This window comes from Dreissena polymorpha, chromosome 1 (assembly GCF_020536995.1).
Source record: "Dreissena polymorpha isolate Duluth1 chromosome 1, UMN_Dpol_1.0, whole genome shotgun sequence".
NCBI classification, from domain to species: Eukaryota; Metazoa; Mollusca; class Bivalvia; order Myida; family Dreissenidae; genus Dreissena; species Dreissena polymorpha.
This window is the reverse complement of record NC_068355.1, coordinates 76,094,248-76,119,709: the sequence shown is the minus strand read 5'-3', so window position 1 is coordinate 76,119,709 and position 25,462 is coordinate 76,094,248. Positions and strand designations below refer to the sequence as shown.

General features: G+C 36.5%; 1 protein-coding gene across 4 annotated transcripts in view; it reads left to right on the top strand.

Moving 5' to 3' along the window:
• LOC127835587 (AP-2 complex subunit alpha-2-like) overlaps nucleotides 1-25,462 on the top strand; it is a 70,729-nt gene that overhangs the window by 31,403 nt on the left and 13,864 nt on the right. For 2 of the 4 annotated variants that reach the window (XM_052362033.1, XM_052362025.1), the window contains exons 12-19: nucleotides 175-357; nucleotides 4,067-4,164; nucleotides 6,791-6,920; nucleotides 7,569-7,670; nucleotides 10,618-10,812; nucleotides 15,652-15,765; nucleotides 19,363-19,395; nucleotides 24,304-24,497. In XM_052362033.1, coding sequence (XP_052217993.1) covers nucleotides 175-357; nucleotides 4,067-4,164; nucleotides 6,791-6,920; nucleotides 7,569-7,670; nucleotides 10,618-10,812; nucleotides 15,652-15,765; nucleotides 19,363-19,395; nucleotides 24,304-24,497 — 1,049 coding nt within the window. The remainder of the gene's footprint in view (nucleotides 1-174; nucleotides 358-4,066; nucleotides 4,165-6,790; nucleotides 6,921-7,568; nucleotides 7,671-10,617; nucleotides 10,813-15,651; nucleotides 15,766-19,362; nucleotides 19,396-24,303; nucleotides 24,498-25,462) is intronic. The other 2 variants (XM_052362040.1, XM_052362048.1) reach the window with 2 other exon arrangements.

The window sequence follows — 25,462 nt, the reverse complement described above, 5'->3', positions numbered from 1 at the left end:
TTTGCTAAGAAGAGACTTTCTTGAAACGAAAAAAAAAAAAAAGCAGAAAGTGTCCTTCCTGATTAGCCTATGCTGACTGCAGAAGACACTTTACACACATCCATTCAACCCTCTTTTCACAGAGCAAGGCCCATATGTTTAAACAGTACTAATGCTTTACAATATCCTCCTTAGGTTCTGAAAGTGGCAATATTAGCAGAGAAGTATGCTGTCGACTACACCTGGTATGTTGACGTGATTTTAAACCTCATTCGTATTGCGGGAGACTACGTAAGCGAAGAGGTGTGGTATCGAGTCATACAGATTGTTATCAACAGAGATGACGTACAGGGCTATGCAGCTAAAACTGTTTTTGAGGTAGGATGCATCAAATTTTTCATTCGAATAGGCCCCTATTTTTTTCAATCTGAAAGGTCTAATTTAGTTGGGTTGAGTCTCACATTACCTTTGTACAATTTGCACATTAAATGGATTTTGCTGCTAAAAAATTATTTACTTTTCACATATTATTTTAATTTAAAGCTTGTTGTCCCTACTGGTGAAACCGGAGGGAACTTATGGTTTGTGCTCCGTGTGTCAGTCTGTTGGTCTGTCCGTCACACTTTTCTGGATCCTGCAATAACTTAAAAAGTTTTTTCATAAAACTTGAAACGTGGACAGATGGCAATATGGAGATTATGCACGTCGATTCATTTTGTTCCTACGTCAAAAATTGTGGTTGCTATGGCAACAAATAAAAAACTAGAAATGGCGCGGCAGAGGCCAACGCATATCCCCACGCCGCATGTTTGACTCAGGGGCGCCGCATGGTTGGTAATGGGTCCATGCATAGTTGAGATTGACCGTATTGCCATCAGAGAAGTTCAGTGTCAATTAGAATTTAATCGGTGTAGAAATGAAGAAATTATAGTAAAAGACAATTTTGGGTGGGTGTGGCCTATTATGGGTGGGGCGCCCCAGGGTTGGTAATGGGTCCATGCATAGTTGAGATTGACCGTATTGTCATCAGAGAAGTTCAGTATCAATTAGAATTTAATCGGTGTAAAAATGAAGAAATTATAGTAAAAGACAATTTTGGGTAGGTGTGGCCTATGTGGGCGGGGCGCCCCAGGGTTGGTAAAGGGGCAACACATAGTTGAGATTGACCGTATTGCCATAAGAGATGTTCAGTATCAATTTGAAGTAAATAGGTGTAGACATGAAGAAATTATAGTAAAAGGCAATTTTGGGTGGGCGTGGCCAATGTGGGCGGGGCGCCCCAGGGTTGATAATGGTGCCATGCATAGTTGAGATTGACTGTATTGTCATAAAAGAGGTTCAGTATCAATTTGAAGTGAATCTGTGTAGAATGAAGATATTATAGTAAAAGGCAATTTTGGGTGGGCTCGGCCCATGTGGGCGCCCCAGGGTTGGCAATGGGGTCATGCATAGTTGATATTAACTGGTATTGTCATAAGAGAGGTTCAGTGTCAATTTGAAGTGAACGGTGTCAGGGTTTTTTTCCTACTTTTTGGGAAGATAGCCCATGGCTTTGGAATTGGGAATTTTATCGGCATTTTCATGAAATTGGGAAAATAAATTCATTAGCCTGTTTTTTTTCACACTAAAAGTCCTTTGATTAGGGAAATACAAATTAAAAGAACAAAATCATATAATACTTTGTTAGATGTTATTGAAATAAAATTAAGATAAAATACGCATTATACACTTCTTTCCAAAAAAAATAAAAAAAATTTGTTTTGGTGGAAATTGGGAATTTTTGCCACATTTTGGGAAAAAAGTATACTTTTTGGGATTGGGAACATTCGGCTCTAAAATCGGGCCAAAAAAAAACCTGGGTGTAGAAATGAAGAAATTATAGTAAAAGGCAAATTTGGGTGGGCGTGGCCTATGGGTGTGGCCTATTATGGGCAGGGCGCCCCAGGGTTGGTAATGGGGCCATACATAGTTGAGATTGACCGTATTGTCATAAGAGAAGTTCAGTATCAATTGGAAGTGAATTGATGTAGAAATGAAAAAATTATAGTAAAAGACTATTTTGGGTTGGTGTGGCCTATTATGGGCAGTGCGCCCCAGGGTTGGTAATGGGGCCTTACATAGTTGAGATTGACCGTATTGTCATAAGAGATGTTCAGTATCAATTTGAAGTAAATCGGTGTTAAAATGAAGAGTTATAGTAAAAGACAATTTTGGGTGGGCATGGCCTATGTGGGCGGGGCGCCCCAGGGTTGGAAATGGTGCCATGCATAGTTGAGATTGACTGTATTGTCATAAAAGAGGTTCATTATCAATATGAAGTGAATCGGTGTAGAAATGAAGAAATTATAGTAAAAGGCAATTTTGGGTGGGTGTGGCCTATGTGGGCGGGGCGCCCCAGGGTTGGTAATGGGGCCATGCATAGTTGAGATTAACTGTATTGTCACAAGAGAGGTTCAGTTTCAATTTGAAGTGAATAGGTGTAGAAATGAAGAAATTATAGTAAAAGGCAATTTTGGGTGGGCGGGGGCGCCCCAGGGTTGGTAATGGGGCCATGCATAGCTGAGATTGACCGTATTGTCATAAGAGAGGTTCAGTATCAATATGAAGTGAATCGGTGTAGAAATGAAGAAATTATAGTAAAAGGCAATTTTGGGTGGGTGTGGCCTATGTGGGCGGGTTGCCCTAGGGTTGGTAATGGGACCATGCATAGCTGAGATTGACCGTATTGTCATAAGAGAGGTTCAGTATCAATTTGAAGTGAATCGGTGCAGGAATGAAGAAGTTAATCTAAAATAACATAAAAAAATGAGTGAAAATCTCTGACCCGCCCCCGCCCCAACCCCCATAACTTTTGACCCAGGGGTCAGATCAAAATTCCGTCACTGTCACCGTCGCACATATGCTCATAGCTACCATGTATGTAAGTTTCAAGGTTCTAGTGCTAATAGTGTAAAAGGAGCAGGTGGCCAGGACGGACAGACGCACATCAATACAATATCCCCACTTTTTCTTCGAAAAATGTGGGGATTAAAAAAAAAATTACTGACAAGGGTAGAGTTTCACCGGTAGGGAACAATATTGCTTGGCAATCTCTTGTTATATTTAAAAGTTATATTTTTGCACACTATTTGAATGTGAAAAAAAGTGAGTTTAAACGGACTTAATTAAGGATTTTCAAGAAATGGAGGCTAGGGTTTTGATTTATTCTCTGTTTTTTCCTTTTCCTGGCAAATAGTTCGTAATTTAAATGGATTAATCAAATAATAAAGATTTATCAAATAATCAAGAGTTTACCTTGTTTATTGGGTGCACAAATTTTCCTCCAATGATGAATTTCTTTAATAATATTTTAGAATTCACACATCAGTCATATATTGATGATTTTTGTTTATTATTACCAATATTTTCATTGACTGATTTAAACCATGTGTGATTCCAAAAAAAATATCACAACTACATGTATATTGTATTTAAGCAAAGGGCATTACAAATGTTTATGCACAACAATTGCTTCATTATCATTATCTTTTGTGACCACCTTTTGTCCGTCCTCCGTCATCAACATTTGCCTTGTTAACACTTTAGAGGTCACATTTATTGGCTGATCTTCATGAAATTTGGTCAGAAGATTTGTCTCAATGACATCTTGGGCAAGTTTGAAAAAGGTTCTTGCTGGGGGTGGGGCAGTTTTTCTTATATGGCTTTAGTAAAACCTTGTTAACACTTTAAACGTCACCTTTGATCTAAATATATATTAGGCTGCACAGAACAGGTCAGTTCCATTGTATCTCAGTTGAGAGACTTTGGGCCTTATAGGCACTTTTGCTATAATATATTCTCTCCAAGTATCTGGTTTTAAGATTAAAGCCTAAGTAATGGTTTTAATATAGCCTACAAAAAATAAAATATTGAGAATAGCTAATAGTTATTCAAGTTTTGGATGTAAATTACAGAATGGTAATTTTTCACATTTTCTTGAAACCATTTTTTTTTCAAAATGACAGATATAAATCAAATTTTGTTCTTGGCTTCTTTGTAGTATATTCCTATCATTTAGCTCTAAAGGGATTTGTTTCTCTTCCACCAGGCCCTACAAGCTCCTGCCTGCCATGAGAACATGGTGAAAGTGGGAGGGTACATTCTTGGAGAGTTTGGAAACCTTATTGCAGGAGACCCCAGATCAGGGTATGTAGTTTATGTAGCTCTGTTTAATTATCCCTTTCCCACTAAGAAGCAAAGTGGCAATGGCTATGTGCAAACAGCATAAAACCAGAACTGCCTGCGAGTAACTTGCAGTCTGTTCTGGTTTTATGCTGTTTGCTGCTCATCAGTATCTAAGGTTTAGAGTTTAAGCCTTAAAAGCTTGAATCTAGTTAGATGGGTATTTTATTATGCTCCCCGAAATATTTTCGGTGAAGCATATAGTTGCCAGTTTGTTAATCCTTACTTCCTTCTTTCCTTCCTTCCTTCTGTCGCACTTTTGTTACAGTTTCTCATAGCACCTTCAATACTTTACCGATCTCTTTCATATTTGGCATGTAGGTACTTTGTATGGACCTCTATCTTTTGATGAGGTTTGAGGTCACTGGGGTCAAGGTCAAGGTCACAGAGGCTAATAATATATTTTTTTAGGTGGTTATTAACACATACATTGACAAAGCGAATCATCGGGGAGCATCCATCAGTTTCACTGATATTCTTGTTAAATGTAACTTTCTAAGGGGCTACAAATGTGTGAAAATACGTATCAAAGTGGTAAAGGGTTATTAGCTGTTTTGCATGATACCTTTAACGAAATAAAGGTCATCTAGGCTGTGTTGATGTATTTTTATTCTGATGTCTTGCCTGTTGATATTACATGTTTACCACTGGTACCAAGATATCGCAAATTAATTAGACTTTTTGGGTAGATTGTGAAAAAAACAACCAAATTTTAACAGTTGCACACCAAGCTTACCAATTGAAAATATCGCCCCATTGCAGTGTTCTACATAAAAATTTCATAAGCCAGTTATATTTTAAAAGTAGCCAGTGACTAAGAACTGATATTAGCCACCATTACCCTGTCTTGAATTGATATTTTGAGGAAAAGTAGCCGGGGCAAAGATTGTTAGTAACCGGTGAAATCATCTGCTGCTGGTGCTTGCAGAGAACACTGCCATTTGTGCCATGCGACATTGAAATAAGAAGGCAAATGACTCCTTTTTGCACCAATATGGCAATATTGTTAAATCACTTACAATACCATGCAAAATATATGATGGAAAATTCTATTGGTTGATACCATGGGTCTGCATGTCTTTTTACGTACGCATTTGGTGGGTTTTAAGTGATACAATCTATTGTTTGTATTGCCAAACTTTGCACAGACCTAGTACACAATTTTATTATACCACCGCATTGATATCTGCCTGATATAACGTTGCCTGATATATTTTTATGCCCCCCTTCGAAGAAGAGGGGGTATATTGCTTTGCTCATGTCGGTCTGTCGGGCGGTCTGTCGGTCGGTCCGTCCACCAGGTGGTTGTCAGACGATAAGTCAAGAACGCTTGGGCCTAGGATCATAAAACTTCATAGGTACATTGATCATGACTCGCAGATGACCCCTATTGATTTTGAGGTCACTAGGTCAAAGGTCAAGGTCACTGTGACCCGAAATAGTAAAATGGTTTTTGAATGATAACTCAAGAATGAATACGCCTAGGATCATAAAACTTCATGGGTAGATTGATCATGACTCGCAGATGACCCCTATTGATTTTGAGGTCACTAGGTCAAAGGTCAAGGTCACGGTGACCGGAAATAGTAAAATGGTTTCCGGATGATAACTCAAGAACGCATACGCCTAGGATCATGAAACATCATGGGTAGATTGATCATGACTGGCAGATGACCCCTATTGATTTTGAGGTCACTAGGTCAAAGGTCAAGGTCACGGTGACCCGAAATAGTACAATGGTTTTCGGATAAAACTCAAGAACGCATATGCCTAGGATCATGAAACTTCACAGGTAGATTGATCATGACTCGCATATGACCCCTATTGATTTTGAGTTCACAAGGTCAAAGGTCAAGGTCACGGTGACCCGAAATAGTAAAATGATTTTCGGATGATAACTCAAGAACGCTTTTGCCTAGGATCATGACACTTCATAGGTACATTGATCGTGACTCGCAGATGACCCCTATGAATTTTCAGGTCACTAGGTCAAAGGTCAAGGTCACAGTGACAAAAAACTTATTCACACGATGGCTGCCACTACAACGGACAGCCCATATTTTTATATCATGGTCAACAGGAAGTTCTTATATCAGTCATGTGTGGAGGATAGTCATATTACTCGGAATCAACTATAAAGTACTCATTTTTAGTAAAATCCAATCATATTACACAAAACAAACAATTTGATACCAAGATGTAATATATTTGAAACACAAAATGCAACATAAACAGCAAAAAACAGTTTTTACAAATATTGGCACGCGTGCTCATGACGTCATTATTAACACGTCAAACGACAAAAGTCATATTCTTTCCCGCTAAAACTGCAGCTTTTTAGCGATGTTTTATTATTTCTTTAAAATTGGGGACGTAGAGGTATGATAAACAGAAAAACAGGTTACTGTCTGATCTTTTTGTAATATATCAGGCTCAGCGCGAATAAAATAACGGCTCAGCAAGCCTCGCCTTTATATTATTCTAAGCCTTGCCTGATATATTACAAAAAGATCAGGCAGTAACCTGTTATTCTCTATTGCTAGTATAATTATCTGCAGCCCAAGTACCACTGTGCTCTTGCCCATTTCAGGTCGGCGGTACAGTTTCAGCTTCTGCACTCCAAGTACCACTTGTGTTCACCAGCCACCCGTGGTCTGCTGCTCTCGGCATACATCAAGTTTATCAACCTCTTCCCAGAAATTAAGCACATAATACAAGATGTAAGTGCTGATTTTTGCTGTCTTCTTGGTACTATGTCACTCCATTTATAATTGAGCAGCACTCTGAGAAATGGGGGCTTAATGCATGTGCGTAAAGTGTTGTCCCAGATTAGCCTGTTCAGTATGCAAAGACTAATCAATGACAACTGTTTCCGCCCTTTTTGTTGAAAAAAATCTAATTAGAAAAAAATGAAGTTAAGGGGAAAGTGACGTCCCTGATAGGCCTTTGCGGATTGCTCAGGCTAATCTGGGACGACACTTTACGCACATGCATCAAACCCCCTTTTCATAGACCGCTGCTCAGTTTTGTGATGTGATCATGTAGACTCAGCTTTCTAGACTGTATTTACACTTACCAGATTGTTCTATATAAATGATCTTCCAGGAAGTAAGGCACTGTTTCTCAAATTATGTTTTCTTCTTGAGTAAAAATTATTTTTTTTTATGTTATTTACAAAATATATTCTCCAGTGTATCTTCTTAGAATAAAGCATGCTTCACATGTTAAAAGTGCTATACATGTTCATATAATGCTTATACATGTATTTGCTGGGTATTAAATTACTCAGTTGTCGTATATAGTATAAAGTTGTTTAGCTGGAAAATTTAGCCTGAGTATTCAGTTAAATTTCATCCTCGATCTTTCAGGTGCTGAGAAGTGATAATAACATGAGAAATGCTGATGTAGAATTGCAACAAAGAAGTATAGAGTATCTACAGCTTAGTTCAATAACAACTGCTGATGTGTTGGTGAGAATCTCATGAAACTGGGTCAGAACATTTGTCCCAATAATAGCTTGCCCTAGTTCAAACTGGTTTGATTGGGGTCAAAAACTTGGTCACTATTTCAAATATAAGAAAAAAGCCTGTGAACACTTGAGAGGCCACATTTTTTGCCCATTCTTTATATTACTTGGTAAGAACATTTGTCTGGATAAATCTCTGCTGATTTAAAAGTGGTTCTAGTGGAGTTGAAAACTAGGTCACTACAAATTTAATTTAAAAAATACTGAAAACTCTAGAGGCCACATTTATGGCCCAAAGTTCATGGAATTTGGTGAGAACATTTGTCCCTATGATATCTTGGTTGAGTAGGAAATTTTGTCACTTGTGGTCAAAAACAAGGTTGCAAGGTCAAGTTAAAGAAAACACTTGTAAACACTCAATTGGCCACATTAATTGCCCAGGCTTATGGACACTCTGGACGCAACATTTATTGCACAATCTTAATGAAACTTACAACTGGTATCATGGCTGAATTCAAAGCTGGGTCACATGGGGTCAAAACTTGGTCATTATGACAAATTATAGAAAGAGCTTTTGAACACTTTAAGTCACATTTGGTTGCACAATCTTCATGAAACATGCTAAGAACATTTGTTTTGATGATATCTCTTATTAGTTAGATATGATTCTTATTCATCGAAAAAGATGGCCACCATAATGCAGAAGTTTTTATGCTCCCCCAAAATTTATTTTGGGGGGAGCATATAGTGGCCGCTTCGTCTGTCCGTCCGTACGTCTGTCCGTCAATGCACAATTTTTGTCCAGGCTATTTCTCAGCAACTAATGACCGGAATTCAATGAAACTTTATTGGAAGCTTCACTACCAAGAGGAGATGTGCATTATATCAGTGGGTTTTGGTCGGATGATTTTTCACAGAGTTATGGCCCTTTGAAATTTTGTATAAAAAAATTCTTGTCCCCCCAACTACTGTGCCCTCAAAATGTTTCCTTTTATCTGAATGTATAGTGCAATATTGTGACAAAAATCCTTTGGGGAGCATCACCCGTCTCCGACGGTTTCTTGTATTTTTTTAGAAATTGGTTTGCTGCATCAGGAAACTTACACATTCTGTGCTAATTGGGACAAATTAGCGTCAAAACCCCTAAAATTGGGAAAATTCAAGTAGGGAAACTTACGATTTAGAATTATGGGTCTTTTTATGTCCCCCAGTCTATACATATATTTATTGTTTTTGCCCTGTCTGTTTTTTGGTTTGTTTGTTTGCGTCAAACATTTACATTGGTCATAACTTTTGCAATATTGAAGATAGCAACTTGATATTTGGCATGCATGTATATCTCATGGAGCTGCACATTTTGAGTGGTGAAAGGTCAAGGTCATCTTTCAAGGTTAAAGGTCAAATGTCTAATATATGGCGTCTGTCCGTCCATCCGAAAACTTTAACATTAGGTAGCAACTTGATATTTGGCATGCATGTGTATCTCCTGGAGCTGAACATTTTGAGTGGTGAAAGGTGAAGGTCAAGGTCATCCTTCAAGGTCAAATGTCAAATATTCCTGCCGTCCGAAAACTTAAACATTTGCCATAATTTTTTAAATATTGAAGATAGCAACTTGATGTTTGGCATGCATGTGTATATCCTGGAGCTGAACATTTTGAGTGGTGAAAGGTCAAGGTCATCCTTCAAGGTCAAAGGTAAAAGATAAATAAAAAAGATTTATTTCTCCATTCAATTTCTTACTTACTTCTCATGGAGCTGCACATGTTGAGTGGTGAAAGGTCAAGGTCATCCTTCAAGGTCAAAGGTCTAATATATGGCTTCAAAGCGGTGCAAAAGAGGGCATTGTGTTTCTGACAAACACATCTCTTGTTCTTATAAGTTTAATATGAAACTTTTTGAACACTATCTGCTCAGACAATTTAAGTTCTTCGGGTCTCAGTTGATCGCCTTAGGGTCTTTGGCTCTCTTGTTATACCCCCACTAAACGAAGTTTAGGGGGGTATATAGGAGTGAGCTTGTCGCTCTGTCTGTCTGTCGGTCAGTCCATGTCCGCTCTCTAATTCAAGAAGTTTTCATCCGATCTTCACCAAACTTGGTCAGAAGTTGTATCTAGATGATGTCTAGGCCAAGTTCGAACATGGGCCTTTCTGGGTCAAAAACTAGGTCACGGGGTCACTTAGTGCGTTTTAAACATTCAGCATGTTGTCCGCTCTCTAATTCAAGTAGTTTTCATCAGAGCTTCACCAAACTTGGTCAGAAGTTGTATCTAGATGATGTCTAGGCCAAGTTCGAACATGGGTCATGGCAGGTAAAAAACTAGGTCACTGGGTCACTTAGTACATTTTACACATGCAGCATGGTGTCTGTTCTCTAATTCAAGTAGTTTTCATCCGATCTTCACCACACTTGGTTAGAAGTTGTATGAAGATGATGTGTAGGTCAAGTTCAAACATGGGCCATGCAGGATAAAATACCAGGTCACGGGGTCACTTGGTGCGTTTTTAACATTGAGCATGGTGTCCGCTGTTTTTTGTGAAGACAACATGCAAAATATTATGTGTCAATGTGTCATGTAGGGGTATTCGTCACGTCGGTGACAAAGCTCTAGTTTTAGGTATGCCATATTGAGTTTCTGATTACTTATTCATTCATGCTACGCTAATTCAAATTAGCCTAATTAAATAAATAGATTGATATTTAATTCATTGGACAAATAATCAGTTTTAAAGAACAATGTTTTTGTTATGCCAGAGAGTGTAAAAGTGTTCAAAGACCTTTCCACATTGCAGAATATAGCTGTAATATATCTAAAAAAAAACATAAATAACATAACAGATATATTGGAAAATCTATTTAATTAGAAGAGAATATATATTTGTTTTGATTATTATGGAACAGATAAATCTTATGTTGAACACTGAGTCAGTTTTATCTTTTTCAATTGCTAGGCAACGGTGTTAGAAGAAATGCCACCATTCCCAGAACGAGAGTCTTCAATTTTGGCCAAACTGAAGAAAAAGAAGCCATCTAGTGTGCCAGAGGGCTCGGAACAAAAGGAGACAACCGCCTCTAAAATCCCTGCTGTGCAGATGTCAAACAACGTTGACATAGCCCCTCCCACCTCCATTAACTTGATGTCTCAGGTAAAAAGAACAGCTTAGATGTCACTTAAACCACACAAAATAATTGTTGGAAACTAAAACTTAAACAAATATGAGCAGCCAGGGCTAAATATATGTGCATTAATTGCCGTCCCTGATTATCCTGCGCAGTTTGCACTGGCTTATGGGGGAAGACTCTTTCCTGCTTTAAGGTAGCGCACCCCTAATGGGCACATTTCCAAATATAATCTAATTAATTATTTTCTTAATCAGCATCATTTCACTGAACTTCATGCAAATTTGTAGGTAGGCTTTCCATGCTTTTTAAAAAAATATACCTATTTTTTCAAAACCACCCCACACTCGGCTTTTGACCAGTTTATTTTCACCCCTGGGCAGAGCTCCAGATAAGGTTTTGTGAAATTCTTAAATTACTACCAGATTTTCAAAAAGAATTCTTAACTCTAAAATTTTATTTTTAACGTTACTACTAAGTTTTGGAAAATAATTCTTATTTTTTCTAAATGACCTAAAAATAAATAATAATGGTTATTTTCATGCGAAAAAAATCAAAATAAACATACTAGCAACTTTATTTATACCCGTCGTTTCGCGTTTTTGTTTAGCTTTTCCGACTGTGTAATTGAACATACAACATTGTATAAGATCTTTTCTAGTATGTCTTTCTATACATTTTACTTCGGCTCACTTTGCGTACAATATGTTAAAGCGTGATTTTGGGCGCTTTGCAGTTTTTTTAGGACGCTCTATGGGTGCCGCCATTGTTTTTTGACAGATAGACTGTATACGCCGCTTTTATTGGAAAAAATGCGCTTTGTTAAACAAACCCGATAACCTTTCTATATAAGCACCGCAAAGATCTTTAATACGCGAAAATAACTCGATAAAAATCGATACGAACCGATGTAAAAATAATATTCGTAACTTGATTTTGTAATTCTTAATGGTACGACAAGATTTTAAAATATATACGTAACGGACTTGAAAATAATTCGTAATTACGAAAATACGATCCTTATCTGGAGCTCTGCCTGGGGTATATAAAAGTTCCATAATTCATTCAAATTTCCAAATATGGGCATGCAGTTGGTGTGTACAGATGCAGTAAAGGTGCTTAAAGTTTAAACAAGATGAAATGAGTATTCTTCTTTTACAGACATTTATTTTTTACAAATTTTTAGCTCATCTATTTTTTGAAAAAAAATTATGAGCTATTGTCATCACCTTGGCGTCGGCGTTGGCGTCGGCGTCCGGTTAAGTTTTGCGTTTAGGTCCACTTTTCTCAGAAAGTATCAATGCTATTGCATTCAAACTTGGTACACTTACTTACTATCATGAGGGGACTGGGCAGGCAAAGTTAGATAACTCTGGTGTGCATTTTGACAGAATTATGTGCCCTTTTTATACTTAAAAAATTGAAAATTTTGGTTAAGTTTTGTGTTTAGTTCCACTTTTCTCAGTAAGTATCAATGCTATTGCATTCAAACTTGGTACACTTACTTACTATCATGAGGGGACTGGGCAGGCAAAGTTAGATAACTCTGGCATGCATTTTGACAGAATTATGTGCCCTTTTTATACTTAGAAAATTGACAATTTTGGTTAAGTTTTGTGTTTAGGTCCATTTTATTCCTTAAGCATCAAAGCTATTGCTTTCATACTTGCAACACTTACTATCATAAGGGGACTGTGCAGGCAAAGTAATGTAACTCTGACTGGCATTTTGACAGAATTATGTGCCCTTTTTATACTTAGAAAATTTGATTAAGTTTTGTGTTTAGGTCCACTTTATTCCTACAGTATCAAAGCTATTGCTTTCATACTTGCAAGATTTATGAACTATCATAAGGGGACCGTGCAGGCAAAGTTATGTAACTCTGACTGGCATTTGGACGGAATTATGGGCCCTTTATACTTAGAAAATTGAAAATTTGGTTAAGATTTATGTTTTGGTCCACTTTACCCCTAAAGTATCATAGATATTGCTTTCATACTTGGAACACTCACAAACTATCATAAGGGTACAGTAAAAGGACAAGTTGCATAACTCTGGTTGTCATTGTTATGGAATTATGGCCCTTTTTTGACTTAGTAACTTTTAATATATGGTTAAATTTTGTGTTTCGATTCTTTTTACTTCTTAAGTATCAAGGCTATTGCTTTCAAACTTCAAATACTTACATGCTATCATGAGGTTACTGTACCTGGCAACTTGAATTTTACTTTGACCTTTGAATGACCTTGACTCTCAAGGTCAAATTATTAAATTTTGCTAAAATTGCCATAACTTCTTTATTTATGATTAGATTTGATTGATACTTTGATGAAACTACTCTTACCTGACATACCACAATAGACTCCACCCAAACCATCCCCCGTGCCCTCTCCCCCCCCCTCCCCCCCCCCTCCCCCCCCCTAATTTTTTTTTTTTTTTTTTTTTTAAGATCATCTCACAAATGACCACCACACCCTCACACTATACACCCCCCCACCCCCCCCCACCCCCCCCCCAATTTTTTTTTTGATTTTTTTTTTTTTTTTTTTTTTAAGATCATCTCACAAATAACCACCACACCCTCACACTATACCCCCCCCCCCATTTTTTTTTTTAAAACGGTTATGTTTGAAATACCGTCCAACCATCACACCCAATCAACCCCCCCCCCCCCATCGCCCCCCCAACCCCCCCCCCCCCCCTGATTTTTTTTTTTTTTTTTTCGCTTTTTTGGAAGATAATGTAATAAATGTCCACAACCCCACACTATACACCCCTCTCCACTCCTCCCTCCTTTGTGATTGAAAATGAGAGTCCCATCACCTTTTTAAAGAAAATAGATGAGCGGTCTGCACCCGCAAGGCGGTGCTCTTGTTATCTATGGAAGAGCGCCATGAAATGTAAGTGATTTCAGCCAAGTAAATATTGGGTCGGTTAAGAACAAAGTGTCATAAAATTCAAAATAGTATAATTTAAGTTAGCTTTGAAACTTAGTTTTTATAGAAACACTATATACAGCAAAAATACAAAGAAATAGACAGATTTACCATTTACTTTTTGAAATAAAAATGCAACATGCATCATTCGTATTTTCAGCAGTAAATCACCCAATTTAGCCATAACGTTGTTTCAATTTTAAAAAATGAAGGATGTGCATAGAAACTTCAACATATTTAACAATAAACATAGCTTTTATGCTATATTAAATCAAATTACGTTAGGCAAGAAATAAAACGCGTCGCAAAAAGTATGCGATGTCGGCAGGATTCTAACCTGTGCGGGAAGATCCAGAAAAAGATATCTAGTCTATCGCCTTAACCACTCGGCCACGACAACTTCACGTCAGTGCAAGCTTAAATTAGATATCCATAAGTAAACAGGTAAAAAGGCTCTTCCATCTTTGAAGAAATCGTATTTTTCAGATGATATTTGGATCAAAGTCAATATTTATTGTGAAAATAATGTATTCTAAAGGAATTACGTAAATATATATCAAATTTCGAAGTTTGAAAAAAATGAAATGCATCTCTCGGAAAAAACTGATCATTGAAGATCGGCAATGATCGTAAAATAAATCGCAGGAAATCATTAGGGGTGCGTTACCTTAAGGGTATTTTTTGTTTTAAAAAATTTACTAGCGAAAATCAATCCAGTATGGACGGAAAGTGTCGCGTCTTATGAGCCTACAGCAACTGCACAAGCAAATCTGGGAAGATACTTTGCACATGCATATAACCCAGAGCTAGGATCATATGTGAAACTAAAGCACATTTCAACATTTATTGAAAATCTCAAGGTTAGTGTGTGGTTAACTTGTTTTAAATGATAATTTTAATACGCTTAATTCAATACCATGGTTTGTATTGAACTTTTTTGCTGGCAGATTTCAAGCATCTTCACTGGATTGTTCTTACCATAAGGACTATAAAATGAGATTATTTTGTTTTCCTTGTTTTTTTTGTCACTGCAACTTTAATGGACGCTTGCTGAATGTTCATGTTTCTTTATGATTGTTTCTTCATTTGTAGCTTATTGAATGTGCACTAATCTTTCTTCCAGTGATCACAAATAGACACAAATACGTCCTAACAAATTTTGCATACATGTATGGGTGTTTACTTACTTATAAATTAATTGTTAACATTTTATTCAATGCATTGTATGCTATATAATTATTATGCCCCCCTTCGAAGAAGAGGGGGTATATTGTTTTGCACATGTCGGTCCGTCGGTCGGTCCGTCCGTCCGCACAGGCTAATCTGGGACGACACTTTACGCACATGCACTAAGCTAAGTTTTCTCAGAACAATGATCAAATAATCAAAACCGAGTTTGTGAAAAGAGTACTTCAATGCAATTGTGTAGAAATTAAGATTACTGACCTTTGATGTTTTTGTCACAAAATTCTTGGTCATTGGGTGATCTTGCAAATGGCAAAGCATTGGTTAGTCATAATAGTTGCACAATAGTCATGTAGGCATGATGATTAAATGAATAATATTATTCATCATACAAGATTTATGACTGTAGACCTGTATTTTAAAATAGACTAAGGTTTGAATGCTGTTATTATCTTTTTTGTTCTTGAAAATAAAACACATGTTTAATTGCCCCTCTGAACTTTCGGCATTTGTTAATATGAAGTATGTTGAATCTGTAGGAGGTTGTTTTAAAATCTTGAAAATAAAACACACATGTTTAATTGCTTATATATAATTTCTTGATCATGAAAAGATGAAAAGATATAAAATATTTAATCAATATTATCTAATTAAGAAATATTGCAAATGAAACCCATGTTTGAAAGCTATCATGTACTTTTCAAATCATAAAAATATTACACATGTTTAATCCTTACTCGGAAGGCTGACGAATTGGTCTCGTTCTCTGAGGCCCCTCCCCCATCGGTGTTTACGTTTGACAGTGGCCCCGCCCCCTCAGCGGGAGGCCAGTCCATCACCCTGCAGGGATTTGACGTCGTACGCATACACCACATTTACCGCCGCATTTAACCCTCACTCCTTGTTTATCATGGCTGTCAGGGGTGTGATCAATGCCATAATATGTGTTTAAAACCACCAATTTAATGGTCAATTTGAAAGGGGAATGTGTTATTGTTCAAACCAGTTTGTTTTTTTCTATTCAAGGGATTTGTTGTTCTTCACGATTGTTCATGACTGTCAAATCCTCAACAAAATTTAACGATTTGTCTTCAGAAAATCTTGTTTAAAACACTTTGTTTGGCAATAAACTGAAAAGACAATCTAAAACCTGATGGCCTTCATCAGTTTTTATGATTGTTAGTCTGGTCCACTGTTGTTAGATCAGTTTATTCCATGGTCACCCCCCTGATAATCCCACAGCAATGCCAAGGATCACTCACAATGCCAAGTCACAGATGAAAGTTTAAGAGCTATTTCATAGGCAACCATTGTCTTACATGCAATCATTCTTGTGGAGGTAGTGCATTTCTCATCCAAGAGACCCTTGCAAGTATGCAATAGGTGGACTTGGTCAATAAATTGTCTAACATGCAATCATTCTTGTGGTAATAGTGCATTTCTCACCCAAGAGACATTGCAAGTATGCATTGGGTGAAGTTAGTCAATCATGCAATCAGTCATGTGGTAATGGTGCATTTCTCATCCAAGAGACCCTTGCAAGTATTCAATAGGTGGAGTTAGTCAATCATTGTCTAACATGCAATCAGTCATATGGTAATTGTGCATTTATCAACCAAGAAACCTTTGCAAGTTTGCAATCAATCAAGAAGTGTTGGCCAGGGTGAGTTTTAACATGTGGCACTTGCGCATCCTTAATGATTAAGCCAGTAATTATCTGGTCATCACACAATTACATGGTTATTGTGTCATGCTATCATAAGTTATGACCAGAAATGGCTTGCAATACACAGTGCAAAATATTGAAAAGATGGAAATAAGTACTCTAAAATTCCTTATGAGGTGCTTACAATTTTACCTGCAAAAGCTTTTGAAAAGTTCTACATTGCATGCTATAGTGCTTGCAAGCGTATTCAATAAAAATGCAGCATTGATATGAGGGGTATGACACAGAAATTCTTGTTTGTCCCAACCAACAGTAGTTTCTTGTGTCTTTAAGGGTATGGGTTATAACAAATTTGGTACAAAATGATGATTTGTCTAGAACTTCACATGATAATTAATTGAAACAAAAATTAGTAAATTGCAAAAAAAAAATTGTTGAAATGTGTTAAAATTGTTACTACGGTCAGGAATAAGGAAGTTCATATTGCATGTTAAATGTTGTGCATGAGCTTTATAAGAGCATTTGGTTAGAAATTGGTTAAGGGCACCCTTCCCATGTATATGGTCAGGTTAAATTAGTTTGCATTATGTCTTTTATAATATATAGATTTGGAAAGGAACTCAGTTAAACTTAATATTACAGTATAAGAAGCTACCCTTACTTCTGATTTTAAAATGGGTAAACAATGTGTACCATAAGATTAAAGGCACACATTATAGTAATCTATTTATATATTTGTAGTCAAGAAACAATACAATATGTGATGTTCTTTTGTATATGTACACCAATAGAAAAATATTGACAGTAATATTAGTTACAAATGTATCCTCCCACCAATCCAATGTCCGTGTTATTTCTTCTTTAGCAGCACTGTATATACACATGAAATGTTTTGGATATTTTATGCAATGAAATTATTATGCCCCCCTTCGAAGAAGAGGGGGTATATTGCTTTGCTCATGTCGGTCTGTCGGTCCGTCCACCAGGTGGTTGTCAGACGATAACTCAAGAACGCTTGGGCCTAGGATCATGAAACTTCATAGGTACATTGATCATGACTCGCAGATGACCCCTATTGATTTTGAGGTCACTAGGTCAAAGGTGAAGGTCACGGTGACCAGAAATATTAAAATGGTTTTTGAATGATAACTCAAGAACGCATACGCCTAGGATCATGAAACTTCATGGGTAGATTGATCATGACTTGCAGATGACCCCTATTGATTTTGAGGTCACTAGGTCAAAGGTCAAGGTGACCGGAAATAGTAAAATGGTTTCCGGATGATAACTGAAGAACGCATACGCCTAGGATCATGAAACTTCATTGGTAGATTGATCATGACTCGCAGATGACCCCTATTGATATTGAGGTCACTAGGTCAAAGGTCAAGGTCATGGTGACCCGAAATAGTAAAATGGTTTTCGGATGATAACTCAAGAACGCATACGCCTAGGATCATGAAACTTCATAGGTAGATTGATCATGACTTGCAGATGACCCCTATTGATTTTGAGGTCACAAGGTCAAAGGTCAAGGTCACGGTGACCCGAAATAGTAAAATGATTTTCGGATGATAACTCAAGAACGCTTTTGCCTAGGATCATGACACTTCATAGGTACATTGATCGTGACCCGCAGATGACCCCTATCGATTTTCAGGTCACTAGGTCAAAGGTCAAGGTCACAGTGACAAAAATCGTATTCACACAATGGCTGCCACTACAACGAACAGCCCATATGGGAGGCATGCATGTTTTACAAACAGCCCTTGTTAATCATTAATTTCATAGCTCTCTCTAGATGACATTATATATTCTTGTTTTATGATTTATTGTTAATATGCATTGATTTAATCAATAGGCAGATAATGACGTGACTTTGTAATTAAAAGCCAAATAGCTTATTAGCCTCCTATTTACATAAGGTGACAAGTTATTTTGGCTTTAAAGGTACTAAACTTAAAATGGGAAACTTAAATTTAAGAAGTGGGTCCAGCAAGAAATGTTGAAAGATTCCATTGAATATTTTCAAGAATATATTAAAAATTCAAAAACGATTTTCAAACTTTCGAGTGCTTATTTTTATATAATTACTGTTTTAACCCAGTTGTTTTTTGCCCCATGTTTAATGCATTTTGACACTAAAACTTAACTGGTTCTGGTTTGTGTTAATTCTTTTTTCATATCCTGCTTCTTGATAACATGTTTGTGTATCTAAACTGTTAATTACTTGGTTTGAATGTGTGCCACAGAAACCACACCATTTCATGTCCTTGGATATAATTAACAAATTCCGGTACTTGTGGAGTAAGTGCCTATAATAATTAACCATTAAGTATTCCTTAAGATTGTTTAGTTGTCATTTGATTGTGAAAAGGATAAGTACTGGTACTTGTGTTTAAGTTCTAATTTACTCATTACAGGATTAAATGGTTTAATCATGACCAATAAAACAGTAACTGATCATGTGCAAAGTATTTTTTGAAAAACAACATGTTAGTGTTTTAAAATTAGATGTTTTCTGTACTTGAATGATTTTTAGTTAAAATTAATATGCATTGGATAATTCAAAATAAGGCATTAACACAATAATGGCATTTGTTAATAAAATTACACATATCTTAAATGCTAAAGTCCATCAAAGACTATTAATAGGAACATATAATTAATTTTAATTTCTTTGTTGGTAAACAATTATGAAAGTGCCATGTTTAAGTACTCTGAGGACATGAGATTGAGTGGTTTCTCATGTAACCTGCTTGTTATTTACTAATCCTTTTTATACACAGGGGGAGAGCAGCACTGATGACTTTGTAGACCAAGTATGTCCTTGATTATCTCCCTTCTCTTAGCTGTAATATGTAATCAGGCATGCCTGCTCTCAATGTTCCTGGCCTTCAACATGTGTCTCTTGGTATCGGTGTTATGCCAACTTTCAGCAAATTACTTGAATACAAATAAAAGAAATGCTGTTCTTAGGACAATAACGTCACATTTGTTTACATGTATTACTTACAATAATTGCTAACTTATTGTTTGTGTTGTTTTTTGCGTTCGAACGGTGTTTTTAATAGCTTAAGTTTATGTTATAAAATATTGTCAAAGTACCTGCCATAACAAAAATTTGGTATTAACAGTGGAGAAAATAAAATTAATAATATACTAGCATTAATTAAAGTTGTTTTTACTTAATTGTTATGAAAAATTAGCACCATTTTGACCTTAAAAGTAGGCCAAGTCAGATTTTTCTGTGAAGTTTTTTGAATCCTTTCTGTTGTAAAGGACCATCCTCTTGGAGGAATTTTCTTTGGAACAAGGGCCTCATGCATTCCGGCTGCAAGAGGATGACACTTTTTCCTCATTTAAATGTCCTCAACTGTAAAGCAATGCACATATGACACTGAGACATTTATAATGCATGCTGGACACTACTTTGCACATCTTCAGTTGTCTGCCTTTAAACATCCTGCAGCTAAATTAGCTCATATTTGTTGGCATTAATTTAGACTCCATTGTTGACACCCACAACTGTATTCTTAGCAGGTCTTTTAATTTCCGTGTGCTACATATTCTTAGACTGGAAGCAAAATAGACCTCTTTGACTTGATAAGTTCATGTCCAAGACTTAACGTGAAATAACTTGTATTCTCCTGAACCTCAACTTTGTGATATAAATCTTATTTTCTGATCTTTACTTCTGAGTCTTCAAAAAAGACTATTGACTTATCTCAAGCAGATAAGTCTTAGCTGTGCTTTATGGTGTTATGTAACCTACCATGAAATTTATTCTTTGTAGTGTGACTCTTGCTGTGCTTTGGTGTATGTACTCATTTACTGCTCATAAATCCCTCTTAAGTTTTGAGTCTTTTTAGTCCCCTACTGATTTCACCGGAGGGGACTTATGGTTTTGTCTCCGTCCGTCAGTCCGTCCGTCACACTTTTCTGGATCCTGCGATAACTTTGAAAGTTCTTAATGTTTTTTCATGAAACTTGGAACATGGATAGATGGCAATATGGACATTATGCACGTCATTTCATTGTGTTCCTACGTCAAAAATTGTGGTTGCTAAGGAAACAGATAATAAAAATATTCTGACAATGGTGAAATTTTTGACAATGGTGGAGCTGGTAGGGGACTTTAATTGCTTGGAAATAGTCTTGTTAAATATCTCATTAATTTTGTGCTCACCTGTGCACAATGTAGTACTAGAGCTAATATATATTTAATAATTAAGCCTTTAAAAAATCTCTGAACTTGCAGATGTCAGGGTTTAAAATGTGGTGTGTGACATCATAATTATAGTGTTTCTCTACTAAGTTTGTTAAAATTATGTATCTTGGGTAAAAATGTCTATGCCCCAGGTGTCTTTTTTAAGTAGACTAAACATTTAAAAATTCATTCTTAGATCTTCCAAAAGGGTCAGAGGTTTAATATTTGACCTGTACCGGTAACATCAAATCATCATGAAACTAGCCACACCTTTAGTGTTTTTCCCAGGAGGGCAAAGGGGCATGGCGCATTACTTTCAAAAAGGGCATTTTAGCGCGCAGTTTAGGCAAAAAAGGGCAAAAATGTTCCCTGAATACCTGAATAACGGGGAAACATGTAATCGCATTAGAAGCAGTTGTGGAAAAAATAACATATATACAAGCACATTTAATGGTAATAGATGTATTTAACTTACTATGATTTATATTAATATATTTACCTTGCAATTTACATTTAAGTTCCATGCTATTTCAATAAACTGTACAGCACGACAAACATAATAAAGCAATATATGCATATGAATCTGATTATACACAGATCCACTAACATACAAATAAAACCATGTTTGTCTTATCCCATTTTCTAACAATAATCTTGACAGATGTTTAAAATAACATTGCAGGTAAATTGATCGCTAACAATATGCAAACACTTGTTTCCGTGACATACATCCACCGAGTAGATTACAAATAAATGAATAATGTTGTTGCTATCTAAAAAAAATTTATGCATCGTTGATTATCACAGACATTTCATTAATTCCTTCTTAATGTATAATCTCTATCGTTAATTTGATCGTTTACGACGTTATTTGCCATTTTTGCCGAGTCACAATTTAATTCTGTATAGTCTGCCATGTTGATAAAATGTCAAATGATGTAAGCGACAGGTGCGCATAGCAACGTTAAATCGTATACGCGATTCGCATTTTGTTAAATTAGTATACGTCTCAGTAATTATTTCAATAATTAGATCTAAATATCTTAAAGACGAAAACGATAAAGAATAAATTAGTTTGTGATTTTAAATGTAATTATGCGTAAAAATATATGTTTTGATATAACTGAATAATGAATGCAATGCACAATTGCCACGAGAATAACATCGAGTTTTTCATCAAAAGTCTCCAAAGTGATGATTTTATCGTGGAGGAGTACACATTGCCGATCGAAAAGTGCGTTATCGATAAGGGCGCGTGGCGAAATTTGCCTTTGAAAAGAAGGGCGCGTGGCGAAATTTGCCTTTGAAAAGGGCAGAGTGGCGATCCGGGAGGGCGGCGTGGCTTTTCGCCACGCTAAAATGGCCTGGGAAAAAGCTAACCTTAGGGTCACATAACCCCTAACCCCTATTGATTTTCAGTTCACTAGGTCAAAGGTCAAGGTCACGGTGACTCAAACCAGTAAAATGGTTTCCGGATGATAACTCAAGAACGCTTAGGCCTAGGATCATGACTCGCAGATGACCCCTAATGATTTTCAGGTCACTGGCTCAAAGGTCAATGTCACGGTGACTTGACACAGTTAAATGGTTTTCGGATGATAACTCAAGAAACTTCATGAAACTTCATATGTACATTGATCATGACTCGCAGATGACCCCTAGTGATTTTCAGGTCGCTAGGTCAAAGGTCAAGGTCACAGTGACAAAAAGCGTATTCACACAATGGCTGCCACTACAACTGACAGCCCATATGGGGGGCCTGCATGTTTTACAAACAGCCCTTGTTTTGCAATTGGCTTCCGATTGTAAGACATACAAAGTCAGCATAGTAACACTTTTGTTTTCCCCTGCCATAGGCAGAGGGATTTTGTTTTGGCGTTGTCTGTCCGTCCGTCCGTCCGTCCGTCCGTCCGTCCGTCCATCTTTCCGTCTGTCTGGCATTTTTGTGTTTGGAGCCATATCTTGGAAGTGCTTAGGCGGATTTCATTGAAACTTGGTATGAGTATATATATGGATAAGAGGATGATGCACCCCAAATGGCAATGTACACCATCTGTTTATCACAGAGTTATGGCCCTTTGTACCTTGAAAAAATGTTTTTTTTGTGTCCAGAGCGATATCTTGGAAGTGCTTTGGCGGATTGCATTGAAACTTGGTATGAGTGTCCAGATTCATATTGACGGGAGGTATCAATTCAACGAATTTGCTTGTTTAATTTAACAATTAGAATATACCTTCAAATATGTAATCCATGTATTTCAATTCACTTTAATGAAAATTTAATTAATAGGTTCCAGTCTTATAATCAAGTAAATACGAAACAAGTTGGAGACCTTAGATATTTTGTATGAAACATCACGTAATTGCCCTGTACAAAGTTTGTTAAGATCATGCCCTTGGTGTCAAATGGTTGATATAGACTTCTGTAAGATGATAAGTTTTTCTTTGAAACCACTATACCAACAGATTTGATATATTGCATGTGATGTGGCTGTCACAAACTAGGTCAAATTGAAGAAATAGGAGAACTATAGAAGTCATGTTTCGCGTCAAATTACTTTTCATTTGTAAAGTAAAAACATATTAACTAACAAATCAATATAATTTGCAAACTCATACACAAAATCATGTGAGTTTCCTATAGCCCCCATGCTAAAATAAAATAATGATTTTAAAAGGCCTTTCTTGTTTATCTCAGGGTTTGATTACTGGCTCTATAAGCTTTTTATGCTCCCTCAAAATTTTGGGGGGGAGCATATAGTCGCCGCTTCGTCTGTCCGTGTGTGTGTGTACGTCCGTGCACAATTTTTGTCCAGGCTATTTCTCAGAAATTAATGACCGGAATTCAATTAAACTTTATGGGAAGCTTCACAACCAAGAGGAGGTGTGCATATTATCAGCCGGTTCTGGTCAGATGATTTTTCACAGAGTTATGGCCCTTTGAAATTTTCTATAAACTATACATGCTAAACCATCCATCGTATTCTTTTGTCCAAAATTATGCCCCTCAAGACGTTTTCTTTTATCTGAATATATAGTGTAAAATTGTGACAAAAAAAAACTTTTGGGAGCATCACCCGTTTCTGACGGTTTCTTGTTATTCAGGCAACCTGAGTGGATGTTACATGCAAATAACAAATTTAAACACTTTACTAAAAGATTAATTTCCACAAGTATATTATCAAATCAATTGCTTTTTACATTATGAAGTTTATCAATCAGGAACACTTAGGCTATGGTGACTGTTAGGAAATTATTATGCTGCAGTTTTGGGGGCCTTCATTAGTAAATGCTTAAAATCTTTTATCGAGTTTTTGCATAATGTGATAAATAATTTATAAAAAAAACATTCTGACTGAAATATAAAATATAATTATCTCCCAACTAGATTTTAATGGCTGTATGTTTTGTTTTGAACAAGTTTTAAGCAATTACCCCTTGTTAAGTGTACCAAGTCCCCATTGCAATCAGTGTTTCATGAAAGCTACCAACATTACCATGAGCCTGGTTTCCATTCCAGGGATCACCACAGGGAGGGTCAGCGTCCGTTGACCTACTTGGACTGGGCTCGCCCACCCAGCCGACCGCCCCATCTGTGGGGAGTGGGGGGCTGCTCGACATGTTTGACACCCTGACGAGCCACTCGTCGGCCCCGGCAACCAATGGGATCGACCTTGGAGGACTGAGTGGTGGAGCTGAAGAGGCTTTTAGAAAGTAAGCAGATTTTTGGAGTGAAAATAGAATGCACATATATCTTTGTACAAGCATCCAGGGCTTTATATATTTACCAAGGGACACATGTTTGTGGCTTTTATTTAGATATGATTGTCATGTAATGGGAAAATGGGTCTTTTGCCATATGCTACTGCAGAAGTGGCTGGTCTTCAGCTACCCTGGAAGCATTTGACATATGAGCAATGTTCGCATGCTGCAGCAAATATAACATGTACAGAAAATATTATGTGTCATTTTTGTTTATTCTTTATCAATCTCATTAAAATATTTTCAACATAAGTTAGTACAATGTGCAGGATGGATAACTCTGAAATATATGGCAAAAAGGTCAATAATGTGTGGACATTTTATAACAAGCATTTTATCACATGCCATACCCTGTTTTCCATGTAATATAACCATTACATATATTTTTATCTTACACATGTGTAATATACTTACTAACAAAATTCCTGAACTCGTTTAATTAAATATGGTATGATATGACAACTCTTGCCAGATCCTTTATTTATGCAAGTTTAATACACATTGTGCTCTATGTACGAAGTGGGTGATATGGAAAAAAGTAAGAATATGATAGTCTAGTATGACATAAAGTAAGAATATGATAGTCTAGTTTGACATAAAGTAAGAATATGATAGTCTAGTTTGACATAAAGTAAGAATATGATAGTCTAGTTTGACATAAAGTAAGAATATGTTAGTCTAGTTTGACATAAAGTAAGGTCAGATAGTCTAGTTTGACATAAAGTAAGAATATGATACGTCTAGTTTGACATAAAGTAAGAATATGATAGTCTAGTTTGACATAAAAGTAAGAATATGATAGTCTAGTTTGACATAAAAGTAAGAATATGATAGTCTAGTTTTACATAAAGTAAGAATATGATAGTCTAGGTTGACATAAAAGTAATAATATGATAGTCTAGTTTGACATAAAAGTA